Consider the following 15,866-nt stretch of genomic DNA (forward strand, 5'->3'; position numbering starts at 1 on the left):
TTGCATCCACTTCACAGCCATGTCTTCCTCTAGCCCATCACATCTCCCTCGTTTTATCAAACATATGCCACACTTGACGCTGGCCTCTCCAGTTTGTATCCATAGCAGCAGATGACATAAAAGATGAGCGAATGTGACCAGGGGGTGTTTGCCTCTTTTATTTCCCAGCATCGTCTCCAGCCTTCCACAAAGGTAGAAAGGAAGAAATGGATTAAAACAGGATGGTCGCTGTTTTTTTAATTTTTATTAATTAATTTATTTTTTGTTTCTCTACATGACCGCTTCTTTTTTTTCAGAATCAGAATCACCATCAGAAAGACTTTATTTTTTGCGAGGACAAAACACAATAAATACAGACATTGTATTATTTTATGTTGTTATTCATGATAATAAATAATCATAAAAATACGTAATATTTTTTCCTACCAAGCCTACAATTATTTAAATGTCCCTGTCATTTTGATGCATAAGAAATTGAAGTATAAAACGCCAGAGTTAATTTTCCTAAAGTCAAAATTACATATTTTTCCCACTAAAGTCAGTACATGTATCCAGTACGAAGAAGAAGAAGAAGAATCGTCGTCCATCTATTTATCCTTGAGCTTACTGCCTTGAAGTAGACTATATTTACCATTTCTGACAAATGGTCTGTGGAGGTCGCATCTGTATGGAGATATCCTCCCTCTTTCACGCTTTTCTGTCCTGCCCTCCCTCCTATAGCGTACCCCCCCCCCCGCCCCAAGAACTCGACAACCACGAAATCAACCGTCATAAGGCTACAGACACTGCCAGCCATTTCCTGCCTCTAAAAGAAACACTCTTTTTAGCATTTTAAGGCAAACACGAGCAGGCTTTTATATTTTACTATATTTTTTATAAAGATATAGGCTTCATTTTTTTTAACAAGAAGGACAGAAAATGTCTTACCCCGCGCAGGAGAGAAGGTCTGGCGTTCAGCTGGTGAGCGCGCTGCTGCTAATGCTCTCGCTCTCCGGTAAGAAACAAAACACCCGAACGCTCAATGCTCTGATACATAGGTACACGATCAAAGGTGCGGTGACATTATATTTCCTTATCACTCGTATTTGCGCGTGTGGGTTGTATGGTAACAGAGGGGGGTAGATGGGAGGGGTGGAGGGGGGGGGTTCCTATACTATGAGATAATGTCGCGGGACTGACATCCCTGCATTTACTAGTTTAACAAGGCCATGAATAAAAACCATCATACTGTGGTTTTATGCGACCAGTTTAAGCAAAGCGCTGCTTTTTGATCCGTTGTGCTGACTGGGAAACGACACGTTTGCCCCTCTGTATCTTAATTTAGCCTCCGTTGACAGCTAAATTACTGACCCAATACATCACAGCCCTTAAAGAGGATTATGATGCAGCATGCAAAAATAAATATTGGCTTTGTTTGCGCAAGTAATAGTAGTACCCAGCAGGTCGCTCAAGTATGGCTCAATGTTGTGAGGGCAGTGAGTGATGGATAGAAATAGGCCTTTAATGGTGTGCTAATGTTATCAGGAGACACTCCTGGCTGTTCAATAACAGATAGATATGATAATTCACAATAACGTTGTGAGCACACCCTGCAAGATCCTCACCATCAACAATGTAAAGTAAAGAGGCCCAAATTTTAAGCAGATCTGTAGCAGAGATCAGAACAATGCTCTCTTTATTATACCATAATAGGAGCCCCAATATTCCCCCACTGCTGCTTATGTTAGTCTCAAATGTGAAATCCCAAATCCCAGCACTGGGATCAGTACACTGTGTTAGGAACATCGGTCTTAGGGACAGCACAGGAAGGAGATGTCATGAAGGATCATATTTCAATAGTGTAAATTATATTAACCATTTTAGAAATATAGGTAAACTCAGAGCAGCATAGTTTTCAATGAAAGCACCCTTTGTTGTTTCACCCTTTTTTATAGCTGAAAATAGATGCAGAAAAGTTAACTTTTGCTGGCAAACCTGTTGCCTGACACACCCTCTTTGTGTGTTAGTGTTTGTTTGTTTTTTCACAACGTAAATCCAGTACTAAAGGAAAGAAAAGCTGAAACACTCACTTTGTGTGTGAGTGTGCATTTGTGTTGGGACAAATGCATCTTACATAGGCTCATCAATTTGAGATACCTCATATATCAAAAACAGAACCTCACATTATTAAAAATCTGAACTAAGCAGCCAGCTGCAGTGTCATTTAGCAATGCTGATCCACATGTCAGACACAGTAGGTCATTAAAAGCCCATTCCCATAAACATAAACATATTTTGTGTTACAGTAAAATGTTGTTATGGATTGTGAATTATCCGTTGTCTAGACAAATAATTCTTTAATCATGTGAGTGTAACATCCTACAGACTTTATTTCTGCAGTTTTTCTTTCTAACACAATTCCTTCTTTCCATCAGTGTCACTTTACTCATCACCTGCACCGTTTCAGTTCTCACAGAGAGGCACTAGAGGGCAGCAGCACAATGACACGAGGAGGCATGTAATAACAGTGCACTGTCTTAAAACATGGCAAGCTTAAGTACAGAAGTTTCAGGTTATCACAGCTGAATCCTTACAGTAATTCAGAGTGGTGGACATTTAATTTGTTTATATAAATGACAAATGTGTGAAACAGAAAAGGCCGGACTTTAAACTCGACTGTATTATGTGAGATGTTAACATCATTATCGTCATAGGCGCTGTGGCTTAGTTGATGTCTGAGCTGGGCAGCTTAACACCACAGTGCTTTTCACTCTCATTGGTAGTTACTTAAGTCTTCAGTTGAGAAAAGTTTATTTCGCATCCTGCTCGTTTCCTATCATCCGCAGTTATGGGAATGATGGGAAATGGGCAGTAGTCACTTCACGCTTTGTGTAGTCTCAGAGATGATATTCCTGTGATTTGCTTCCAGTGTGTATGTAGCTTAGCACCAGTCATGATATCAGAGTCAAATGTAATAGTAGTCAAGAAGAAGAAAAATGAAGACGTTCTGCAGCTGATGGGAGTTTGGTAACTGTAGCAGAATGTTGGACTGTTGGAAGGTATTTGACAAGTACTTTGGAAAGCCATGAGCAGCCCCACTTTGCTGTTTTACAGAGGAAGGGTGTCCAAGTGTCCTTTACGTATGGTGTATACTTTGGCAAGAGAAAACTAGGAACACAGTTATTATTTTTAGCACAGGAGCAAACTGGAACTGTTAAACGAATTATTGTTACCTAAGTATATTTAGGAATAGTACAGCTGATATTTAGAAGTAGTAATGAAGAATTTGTCATTGTCCTGGTGGACATGATCCATTACAAAGGTTGCTAGTACCTTGCTTGGTTGGTTAATAACCAGTAATAATTGGTACTTTGTATTAGTTTGTTATAAAACATCTTCTACATAAAAACTTGAGTGAACGTGCAAAATTTTGTGGTTTTGCATGTCTACCTTAGAGTTTACTGAAAGATTGTGAGGCTGCTGACTTTTTAAATATCTTTAAAGTGTACCATAAAACATCCAGACTTTGTGACTCTACTATAAGTACACTTGGTTGTCAATAATGCATAAAGGGTGAAGGAGGACAGAGAACATGGCGTACTTTTTAAAGCTTCCTCCTTAAACCACTCATCAATATTTTGCGTGTCTTGTTTTTAGTCTAAAGGAAAAGTCTAAGGCTAAAACACTAAAATGAAAGAAGATCAATAAAGGCCTGGCTACATCAGTGGTTATTTGTCTCCCATGTACAAAACTTACAGGGTTATCAGAATGAGCCTTGGCTTGGATGAGTTGTGCCGTAATCAGAGAAAATCTGATCCGGGGGGGGGGTTGCTTCTGGCTGCTGCAGTATGCAGAATGTAGTAAGGCTGTCTCCAAAGCAGAGGGCACTAGAGACAGTTCAAGTGAGTCAGAAATTTAAAAGCAGCATGCCGGAGCTGAAATATTATCCACAGAAATGTGTCTGGTTTATTTAAAAACAAGTGTAGCTCTTGACAACAAAACTGATCTCTGCTGCTGGAGCAATACATACAGTTCCCAGTGTTTACTCTCTTCCTTTCCTGCATGCAGTCAAGGTTGCACCAAGTGTCCCAAAACACCAAAAAGTCATTTGTTTGTTGGAACATTTTTCACACGCAAAAGCGGTACATGCGGTGACACCATCATTGTCCAACATGCTGCAGAAGTGGAAGCTAAGTGAATAACAAATACTGTCTTGTCCCAACTTAATCTCACAAATCTCCTGTGCACAAAATATAGTGCCCATGGCTTAGAGAAACCAATAAGCACTTCTGAACCAGCAGACTTTGTCTGACTGAATGCTGAAGGCAGATTTGGTGTTAAAATATTAGATTTTGTGACAACAACAGAGGTCTTTAGACAGACAGTGTAGGTGAAATTTAAAACCCAATTAGAGTGGGTTATGGACATTTTGTGGTAAACATGGCAGTCGGGCTCTGAGGGATGAGGAAGTCAGAGGTCAGAGTCAAACATGAAGTTCATATTAAGCCTCTCCTCAGTAGGCTAAAACCCTAGTACCTTTACGAACTGCACTATTTAGTCTTTTTAAATAATTCAAATTAAAATAAGCTGGGGGGGGGGGTCATTTTATTTGGAACAACCTCTCAATACTTAACTGAAGCGTTTGTGCACTCAGAGCTGCTTTGCTGCTATGTGTAGAAGAGACTTTCAGATATTGTGTATTCTGTAAAGTTGCTCTTCAGCGGATTCTTTATCTGAAAGTTTTGTCCATGCTATCCTGCAGAGGCCTAATTGGATTGAGACTTGAAAGCAGAGGAGATTAGACCAGAGCAGTTCTAAAAGAAAATCATGCTATATGCATACTATCTATATATATGTTTTTACAAAAACTTTACTGGATTTTATATTTACTGGATAACCAAAGGGCTGTAGTTATTTGGAACACTATGTTGTCTGCGAATCATTTTAGTGTTGCATGTAGACTGCTGGCTTTACCCCTTCATAATATTTTTTTTCTATTAAATGAAAATGGATACTTTTTACCAACTTACACATTTACTGTGAAATTGATTTCATTTGCACAATTCAAACCTAAAGCAATAAAGGTATGGAGAGGGAACAATAAGGAGGAGGTAAGAGATCTACCTCACTTTACTTTCTTCTGCACTGACCTTGCATTATAAAGAAGCAATTGAGACAAAAAGAGAAAAAAGGGGGGGTGGGGGGCTGTGTTAGGGGTTGGAAAGTGGTACAAGGAAGGAGGCAAGAGAGGTGGACAAAGATGGGGGAGAGGAAAATTGGGAGGGGCAGTGAGAGGGAGGAGTCACATGAGGGTTCTTCACTGCAGTATTTCATCTGTTAGCAAGTCTCTGCATCTGCCTCTTTTTTTCCGACTCTCCACAGGACTGCTGAGTCAGCAGGAGCATATGTCAAACAGTTTCCCTTGTTGTATATCTGAATGTTTACAGGTTCCACTACCAAAGACACACGTATGACGGTAGTCCTTGTATGTGTGTGTATGTGCGGCAAGGACAGCAACGGCTGTTTGAGTGCATTGCTGTTAGCAGTGTACAGATAGGTCACTATGAAGGGATGACATTGAAACAGCACCGCTAGTGGGTCGGGCTCACTGCTAACACTTTCTTGGAGGATGTGTATGCATGCATGTGTGTGTTTATTAGGGAGATAGGGGTTGAAGCAGGTGCAGTGCTGCTTCACAGCACACCTGACTATGGTGTACTGTGCACATAGAAAATTGTGTGTGTGTGTGTGTGTGTGTGTGTGTGCGTGTGGTGCAGAGAGGCAGGCCGGTGGAGTGGTGCAGCAGCAGTGGGAAGGGAGCCAGAAACACTCGACTGCAGAGGAGAGAATGGTGCAGAGTCCCATCACACGCACGCACAAACACACACATACTTACTGAGAGAGAGGCACAGATTCTGTCTGGGGAGTGTGAGCCCATGCTGAGACAGGATGTTAGAGGGCAGGAGGAAACTTGAGGAACCTAAACGATACTTCTATTTCATTTCATTTTATATTATGTACATTTAGAAGCATTTGGCTTTCATTTGAGAATATCAGAATAGTTGCTTAAATGGCATATATACATATATGTATATATATATACATACATATACATATATATATGTATATGTATGTATGTATATATATATATATATGTATACATATATATATGTATATGTATGTATGTATGTATGTATGTATATATATATATATATATAAGGGGCCGTACAAGCCAAAATGCATTCTTTCTTTCTTTCACTCTCACACACATACATTCTTCTTTCACACACATATACTTTCACTCTCACATAGTTTTATTTTAATTTTTATATTTAGATATTTTTATTCTCATGTTTACACATATTTAACACACACATTGCAATATTGTGCTCTCTTATACATGTATTTTAATGTACATATTTACAAATTCTCACTCTAACATACATGATTTTCATTTATGCATTCCTACATTTTGCTCTCATTTACATGCATTCAATATGCATTTAATCTCACAAATAATATATGTATGTAAGAAGAGAATGCATACATGTCTGAAGAAAATATATGTATGCAAGAGAATAATGTATGTGAATGAAAGAGTATAGTGGAAACGGAAGGAGTTTAATGGAAACGGAAGGCTGGGTGTCTGTACCACTGTGATTGGCTGAGAAGCACGCGCGGGTCACTTTCAAGTGTCTGACAGCACTGAGGGGGGAGAAGAAACTCGAATTCTTCTGCAAGCTATCGGGGTGTTAAGAAATATTTTATCATCTCCTGAAACGGTATGTATAGATATATATATGTATATGTAGATAGAGAGAGAGAGAGAGAGAGATATACACGCCTTTGGAGCAGAGGATCGCAAGTTCGATTCCCGCCTGGGGCGTCTGTATCCAGTAAGGGTCCTAAGGCTAGACCCCCTGTGCTAAGCGAGCCTACCGCAGACATGAGCGAGACAGATAAATATGAAGACATGTCAGCTCGGACGTCGCCCGGATCAACAAGGTCTGCGTCAGGTGTTGAGGAACCAGGGCACCCTGACGACAAGTGGGCTACTGGAACAAGAAGGCATCGGTGGGCAAGAGACGAAAACAGGGCGTTGTTGGAATGCTACTACACAAGTAACCCTGGCGGAAGGGGTTACATGAATAGGATGAGGGACCTATGGATTCTTCCATACCCAACATCCACAATGACCACCATGAAGAGGCCACTAGGAAAGCTGCAACCAACAAGTACCTGCAGAGGGTCAGGCAAGTCCTGAGGAGTCAGCTGAACGGTAAGAACAAGATCCGGGCCATCAACACCTACGCCCTGCCCGTGATCAGGTACCCTGCTGGGGTAATAGGCTGGCCAAAGGAGGAGATAGAAGCCACTGACATAAAGACAAGAAAGCTCCTGACCATGCACGGAGGGTTTCACCCCAAGTCCAGCACCCTGAGGCTGTACGCTAAGCGGAAGGAAGGGGGCCGGGGACTGGTGAGTGTCAGCACCACAGTCCAGGATGAGACAAGAAACATCACGAATACATCATGAAGATGGCCCCAACTGACAGCGTGCTCAGTGAATACCTCAGGCAGCAGAAACCCAAGAAAGAGGAGGAAGGCGAGGAACCATCATGGAAGGACAGGCCCCTGCACGGTATGTACCACCGGCAGATAGAGGAGGTGGCTGATATCCAGAAATCCTACCAGTGGCTGGACAAAGCTGGACTGAAAGACAGCATGGAGGCACTAATCATGGCAGCACAAGAACAAGCTCTGAGTACAAGATCCATAGAGGCTGGGGTCTATCACACCAGGCAAGACCCCAGGTGCAGGCTGTGTAAAGATGCCCCAGAGACAATCCAGCACATAACAGCAGGGTGCAAGATGCTAGCAGGCAGGGTATACATGGAGCACCATAACCAAGTGGCCGGCATAGTGTACAGGAACATCTGTGCCGAGTATAACCTGGAAGTTCCGAGGTCAAAATGGGAGACGCCCCAAGGGTGGTGGAGAATGACCGAGCTAAGATCCTGTGGGACTTCCAGATACAGACGGACAAAATGGTGGTGGCTAACCAACCGGACATAGTGGTGGTGGACAAACAGAAGAAGACGGCTGTAGTGACTGATGTAGCGGTTCCGAATGACAGCAACATCAGAAAGAAGGAACACGAGAAGCTGGAGAAATACCAAGGGCTCAGAGAAGAGCTCGAGAGGATGTGGAGGGTGAAGGTGACGGTGATCCCCGTGGTAATCGGAGCACTAGGTGCGGTGACTCCCAAGCTAGGCGAGTGGCTCCAGCAGATCCCGGGAACAACATCGGAGATCTCCGTCCAGAAGAGCGCAGTCCTGGGAACAGCTAAGATACTGCGCAGGACCCTCAAGCTTCCAGGCCTCTGGTAGAGGACCCGAGCTTGAAGGATAAACCGCCCGTAGGGGCGTGCTGGGTGTTTTTTTGTTTTTTTTTATATATGTATATATACATATGTGTATAGATATAGATATAGATATATATATGTATATATACATATATATATGAACATAGTCCTCCACTTTTAATAACGCTAAACCAGTTGATAGACATTTCATGTTAAATTATGCTTTGACCATTCTCATAAATTGTAGTATTTTTTTCAAACTTTAAATGGATATAAATTGGTTTAAATGTCCATCCATCCATTTTTTTTCCACTTATCTGGGGCCGGGTCGCGGGGGCAGCAGCCTAAGCAGAGAAACCCACACCTCCCTTTCCCCGGCCACCTCCTCCAGCTTGGCCTGGGAACACCAAGACATTCCCAGGCCAAAAGAGGGATGTAATCTCTCCAGTGTGTCCTGGGTCTGCCTTCTTAATGGTTTAATTGTAATGTATTAATCTTAGTACTATCATCACTAATGCTGTTTATTTGTCTTCACAGGTTGTTCAAGCATGGATGTAATTGTGGCCAGTAGCATTAATGCACTAAATGGAACAACGGTAAAAATCTCTTGCGTGTTCACTTCCTGCTATAAGATGGATGTTACCAAGTTTGCCATGAATTGGACCTACCAAGAAACACGCAACGATACACACGAACTGGTAAAATGGATACTTCATAAATTTTTAGCAAAGTACTTACATTTTAAATCTCTGAGCCAGTTACAAAAGCTTGCTCTCTCTTCATAGTTTATGACATACTATAAGAAAAGGGGAATGGTGCCTCTTCGATCAGAACGGTTCGGAGAAAGGGTCACGTTTGCTGGGAACCTGGATAAGAATGACCTGTCAATCACTCTATCAAATGTTCAACTGGAGGATGAGGGTATTTACAACTGCTATGTGAGAAACCCCCCAGACCGCATCCAGGGACATGGTATCATACAGCTCAATGTTGTCACAGAACGTAAGATTCTAATTGTAACTTCTGCACACACAAAGTGGGTAACCTTATCCCAGTGATTGTTTGTGAAACAAATGCATGTGTGTCAGAATTACATTCCCATTTCACTAAGCATCATTTAGTGCCATTTAACGTCAGTATGCAATATGAAATCATCTCAGAACAACAGCAAGTTACAATAACCACAGCACAAAATGTTGTCAGTTTGGAAAATAATACATAAATATTCAACTACACCAGATTCCTAAAAAATTCCACTTGTCAGTAAGACAAAAATAGTATCTCACTACTAGTAGTTGCAGATAGTGAACTATACCACATGTGAGTTTAACTTTATCATAACATTGATCATACAGGGGCTGTTTGCACTGCTTTAACTGCTTTGATTATCCTCTGTAAGATAATCTGCAGCTTTGCCCCTCTCTTACCTACTTCTGTAAATCTTCATTCAGGGAACGAAGCCACTCTGATGATTTAATGAAATCAACAGCAGATTTTTGAAGATCCAGTGTCAATAAATATATGAAATGACTCAGCTATGATTGTATCAAAATAATACCATTGAATTTTATTAGTATTGAGATGAATATTTTTATAGTTTTGCTAAAATTGCTCACAAACTTGCATACGATCAAATGACATATATTCATCACATCTAACATACTTTGTGTTTGTTTCTCGAGCATGACGATCTCCTGATGATGATGATTCAGCTTTTTTACTTATTAATGACCAACAAGAGGTTGAACTTAGTCCCTCAGCATCTCTCACACACACACACATGCACTCACATGGACCAACTCAGCAGCACTTTCTTACTTTCCACTCTGTTTAATCAACCCTACAGAGCTTTTAGCCAGCACTTCACTTGTCTACAAAATGCTTAACCCTTTCCTCTCCTTTCCTCAGTCCCACCTCCAAGGGATTCAACCATTGCGGTTGCCATTGGGGCTTCTGTGGGAGGAGCATTAGCACTGCTGATCCTTTCCATGGTAGTTGTGAAATGTCTCCGTCGACACAGGAAACAGGAACTCATTTCAGAGGAAAAAATGGAGGAGGAGGGGAAACTGGAGGCTGAAGGTGTTGCAGAAGAAGGAACCAAGTAAGAAATCTTGGCATGAAAGCATTAACCATCACTTGAAAACTACGAGCAGCACAAACACAGAAAAGTAAAGAAGTGGGATGCCACTTCTCTTACAGCAGCTGTTTTCTTACAACATAGGCTATGCATAAAAAGAGTATTCTGCTATGGCAAATATCACATAGCACACTTAGGATAAATGTCTGGTACTTTTTTCTATTATTATTATTATTGTTACTGCCATTTTTTCCCAGTTAAGTTCAACTTCTAAAGGAAAAAAAACAAAACGCCCCATGTTTAGCTCTTCTTGGGTAGAAATGTAGGAAGTGCTTTTATTTAAAAGAAAAAAGAAAGAAAGAAGCACTGGAGTAGTCAACTATGCAATATCCAGGTTTAACTTTATCATAATATAAATAGTACAGAAGCTGTTTTGACCCAAAAACACCAGTGAGTTTGTGCTAGGTGTTCATTTCTAGTGTTTGTCATGGCCAAACTGTACTCTCTAACTTATGTTAGCTTGGCAACAATGCAGCCTTAAAACATACATCAAGCATAAAACAAAGCCGCTTCACTAAATGATGATCTTCTTAGGAACTTCACCTTTTAGCAGTGTTGCAGTACTTATTATATTAAAAATCACTTTGAGCGCTCAAGTAGAAAAGCACTATATAAGACCCAATCCATTTACCAATATTCCATCTAAAGAGCTCCATACAGGAACAGACCCTGTATTTTTGCAAAAAAGTAATAGGTATGAAACGGTGTGATCACTGTTTTTCATGTAAAACGTGTTAGTGTAGTACCAGTGTATTCCACTCCTGATTGTGAAATGCCATTTCTGTATACCAGACTAATGGTTGCCGATCTAACTTGGCTACCACATAAGTGTGCGCAGTATCCTGTGCTATTGGTTTTACAATTAATAGTCAGCAGTGTCTTACAGCAGTAAGAAATACAAGTGTAAGTGGTTTCTGCCAATGCACAGTAGATACATAACAATAAACAGAAGAGCAGCAACAGTCATCAGTGCCATGCCGCAGGGAATCAACCTATTTACACTTATATTTATTATTTATTCAATTTTGGTGTTGGTTATAGTGCAGGTTTAAGTGTTAACAATGGCCAGGGATGGAAAGAGATTTGCTGGCACAAAAGAAATAAAATAGCCCTGACAGAACTATGTTTTTGACTTATTCACTTTATCATCATTGGAAAAATTGAAAGCTATAATGGACAACAGCAGACACCCTCTCCACACTGGCTGGGCAGACGGCTCCTAGTCTTTTTAACACCCCCTTTTATCCCCATTTTTAACATGAGTTAAATATTTTATTTACGTATTTATTTATGGTTATAACTGTATGGATCTGTGCTTTTAAATGGAGATGCTGGATGTTTGAATTTCCCCTTGGGTGTAAATAAAGTACGTAGCTATTTATCTATGTGTCATTCTACTTGAAAGCTAACCTGCTGTCATAATGTTGCATCTCTTTTTGCTACAGGCAACCGTAATGGATCATGTGGTTAAACCAGAAGCCTGTGGAGCTCCCAAAACCCTGGTAAATATCTCCACAGCTAAACAGTTATTTATCCATTGGAAGCCCATTGTCTGCTATGGAGTGTAACTTGACCTGAAGAAAAAAGGGAAATACAGTTAACTTAAACCTTAGTAATGTTAGCTTTCCATCTTTACTTGCTACTTAAGAATGTTATTTAGCAAGAAATTTAAAGGGATTTGTAATGAACAGAAGACACTATACCTATTGCATTTAAGTAATAAATGTTACTTTCTCTTGTCTTTCAGACATATCCATCCCTTCTTGAGGATCTATAGTAATCACACCTCATCCCGTTTGCATGTTTGTGTGTGCGCGGATGTCTAATGCACATATATCTGTTTCTTTGTGTGTGTGTGTGTGTGTGTGTGTGTGTGTGTGTGTGTGTGTGTGTGTGTGTGTGTGTGTGTGTGTGTGTGTGTGTGTGTGTGTGTGTGTGTGTGTGTGTGTGTGTGTGTTTTCAAAGTGTCTATGTGTGTAACTTACCCAGTAAATGCATATTGCTTTATTCATAGCTTTAACTCACTGTTAATAACATTTGAGGTCTTTCTTATGACACAGAATGCCATTTTCATAGCATAATATATGGCGGGCTATGGGGCTGGGCGGTATGACTTCAAAAATTATATGAGGGTATATTTTGAATATAGAACTTTAACTAAAAAACTGAATGACAGTGTAATATTTTTGCTGTTACTGTTTGTATAGCTGTAATGTTTTATATTCAGTCCCATGCTTTGGGAGAAAAACCTTTAACTGCCTGCAATGAGCTACTGATAAATATAACAGCGGTTGTGGAGATAAAGCTTCATACATAATGAAAGCTGAAGCTATTTCAACTATCATATGCAGCACGTATATCTGTTGTGGCAGTAAATTGCTGATAACTCCAATGTCTAACACGTCCAATGTTGGGGTTTTGTTTTGAATGGTTTTTTTGTTATTTTTTAACATACATACTGTGAATCTAGTGGGGTATTTTTAAACATTGCCTTAAAGTCTTAACTGCCTGTATGGACACCATGTCTTAACATACATTAGATGCACAGCTGGATTTTGCTATTATATAAATATGACCAATTTTCAGTGAGTAAGCCAAATTATGTTTACACGGAGCTCGAAATCTACTTGTGTCTGAGTCAGAAAGCAATCTCAAACATTCCTAATATCTGGTGAATTTTGACAAAGCAGTTGGTCTGTGCACTCTACAGATAGGGGTTTTTTTATTCAGTCAACTTCTCTCAGAAACCAGAAAAACAAGTGCCCCATTAATATTTGTCTTTACGCTAGAATACTGCAAATATTTCAAACCATTCAAGATTTCATTATTGCAAATATTTCAAAATATCAAAATGTTTTTCAGTATCTATACATTTTTGAGCTGCCTCTGTCCTATGTCGTAGCAGTTTGTTATTAAGAATAACTTAAATGAATAACATGATTACATGAATTGCTTTTCAGAATATGTTATGTAGTTTAGATTCTATACTAATGCAAACAAAATAGCATTCTTTATTCTTTTTTCTTTTTTATTAAATAATTCTACTGTATGTCATACCGTCCACCCCCATAACAGGCACCTTTCCATTAAGCCTGATACTGTATAGGAACGACTTGGAGTGCCTGAATAGAGAAGTTGCAGTGATAAGCCCAGATTTCAGTTCATTCTCTGTTTTACATACAATTAAAACGTTTTAGTCCTGATGATATCTGTGACTGCACTGCATTCAGTCATTTGCATATTCCACTCAGGATTCTCAGAAATCCACACAATATAAACACAACTGGCACTAGAACAAAAACATACGAAAGAAAGTTTAAAATGACGTCCACAACACTGAAGAATATTGAGTCTTATAATTTATGTGCCAACTTTTATTGATAGAATCTATAAAAGGTTGTCACAACAGTGACCTACACACAGACAACAGTAATATATTGTACTAATCTCCATCACCTATATCACGAGCTGGTATAAGTCCCAGCTGAAAGCAAATATTTGAATGTTTACATTCCTAACTGACAGAAATCCTGTTTTATAGAAACATAAAAATGGACAAACTGAATCACTGCTTCCTAATTTATACACTTTTTAGAGTGTATATAAAAGCTTAAGAAAAATTGTCTATTAAATAGTTGTAAAGCTTTACATATTCTATTCTAGCTAAGTCTCCAAAGTAATGACTTTACCTCAACAACCGTGTGCAAAACTGTTTGCACCTCAAAACACTGATACATATTCTAATGTTAATGTAGTGGAGATCATGTGAATATAATGGAAATGAGAAAAAAACATATATAGTGCAGATATTATAATGATATTAAAACTGTTATAGGGAATGTGTGATTGTGTATTTCACTATTAAGTTGACTAGAGAATCTTGAATGTTTTTAAAATATATATTCTCATAGTAAAATACTTGATCACTCTTTAATATCAATCCAGCATGTACACTTTATTATTGTCCCATGATGATTCAACTTCAGTGTACTACGATAATGAGACAGCAGTGTCACAAGGTGATGTCTCAGTAACTGTTAAACGGGAGGGTTCCAAATCTGGTGGCTTGGCCTGACCTGGGTTTTGGCTCTGTTAAAAAAAATAATAAAAAAATAAATTGTGTACAGGTCTATATTTAGGTCTGTTAACATCGGTGATTTTATCATTTGTTGTCCATTATTATGGATGATGTACTGCATAATTTCATCAAATATTAATGGCACATCTTTAAAGTCACAGTAATGTGTTCACAACTTTGTGTTGCTCTGTGCTGGTCAATAAAAACTAAAATTGTCACTTCGTACAATCATGCGCTAAAGAATAATAAAGTGATTACAAAATTTTGAGTTTTTTCATTAGCTTTTTCACATTTCCTGGTACACTGCTGTCTGTGTGTAATCATGCATGTTTAAGTTACAGGGTTTATAGACCCATAAGGTGATGACAGATTAACATTTAGGGCAAATTTACTGCAGTTATCACCAGACAGGTTTTATCAGCAATATTGTATATATTGTGGTGTAGTATACTTATTATTCAAAATAGTTTACAATTTAAAAAATATAATGTGCATATATATAATATATGATATCGTGAACTGCTGTTTTCCACCTCAAGCTGTGAATTTGCCCTGAATAGTTTCTGTTATATCACTTTACATGTTAGTAGACATCAAGTTATGCTTGCACTGCGCTGCCTCTAAGCAAGTGGCAATGTATTTCAAATAAATATATATGAAAATATCAGGTTTTTGTCATTTTTTAACTATCCATCCATTAGATATACATGTTTGTTCTGATCATTGCAAAAATGCAATATGTTACACATCACTTGGTACCTTTTGGGGTTTTTTCATTGTCTTACTCATTTACACACCAGAGAAAATTATTTGTTACACTACTTGTTATGTTACTTTCCTGTTACTCCATAACATGAAATGCACTGTCACATTATTACCAGTTAATAGTATTAAGTTTGAGCTACTTATCGACTCCCTGGCACAAATCCCAACAATTTGTCTTCTAGTGTTTGTTTGAACACACGGAAAGAAAGTCAGAATTCTGACTTTCTTCTTTCTTCTCAGAATTCTGAAAAAAAGTTGCCCCCACTTTTTTATTTCAGTAGCACTAATCGTCTTCTGTACAAAGCTGAAAATACAAAGCAGAGCTGAAAACCAGCCCGAAGACACTTTAGAGCAATCAACTACAATTCTACACTGTAGAACCATGTACAGGGAGAAATGTAAGCCAATGTGCTACAAGCCTGGCTGCTCATCACTGCTTTTGTTACCTGATAAAGATCAGGCTCTGACTGCTGGGCTGAGGTTGGCATACATTAACTCTTCTTTGATAGCTTCCTATTAGCAAAAATTGGCTAATTCTATTCA

At 39.1% G+C, this 15,866-nt stretch overlaps 1 protein-coding gene across 1 annotated transcript; it reads left to right on the forward strand.

The window, feature by feature from the left end:
• The first annotated feature begins 753 nt into the window (after positions 1–753).
• On the forward strand, positions 754–15,213 carry scn2b (sodium channel, voltage-gated, type II, beta). Its single transcript, XM_031752620.2, has 6 exons — positions 754–994; positions 8,881–9,041; positions 9,129–9,345; positions 10,252–10,444; positions 11,926–11,982; positions 12,228–15,213. The coding sequence occupies exons 1-5, from the start codon at positions 919–921 to the stop codon at positions 11,933–11,935; spliced, it is 657 nt and encodes a 218-aa protein (XP_031608480.1). The 5' UTR covers positions 754–918; the 3' UTR covers positions 11,936–11,982; positions 12,228–15,213.
• The last annotated feature ends 653 nt before the right edge of the window (positions 15,214–15,866 follow it).

The sequence above is a fragment of the Oreochromis aureus genome, linkage group 14 (genome assembly GCF_013358895.1).
Source record: "Oreochromis aureus strain Israel breed Guangdong linkage group 14, ZZ_aureus, whole genome shotgun sequence".
In the NCBI taxonomy this organism is placed as follows: Eukaryota; Metazoa; Chordata; class Actinopteri; order Cichliformes; family Cichlidae; genus Oreochromis; species Oreochromis aureus.

What these genes read in the sequence shown, in the direction of transcription:
- scn2b (XM_031752620.2), top strand. Translation starts at nt 919, where the DNA reads ATGTCTTACCCCGCGCAGGAGAGAAGGTCTGGCGTTCAGCTGGTGAGC. An exon ending in GCAACGATACACACGAACTG is followed by an intron (nt 9,042 to 9,128) that starts GTAAAATGGATA and finishes CTCTCTTCATAG; the next exon opens with TTTATGACATACTATAAGAA. An exon ending in GCTCAATGTTGTCACAGAAC is followed by an intron (nt 9,346 to 10,251) that starts GTAAGATTCTAA and finishes TCCTTTCCTCAG; the next exon opens with TCCCACCTCCAAGGGATTCA.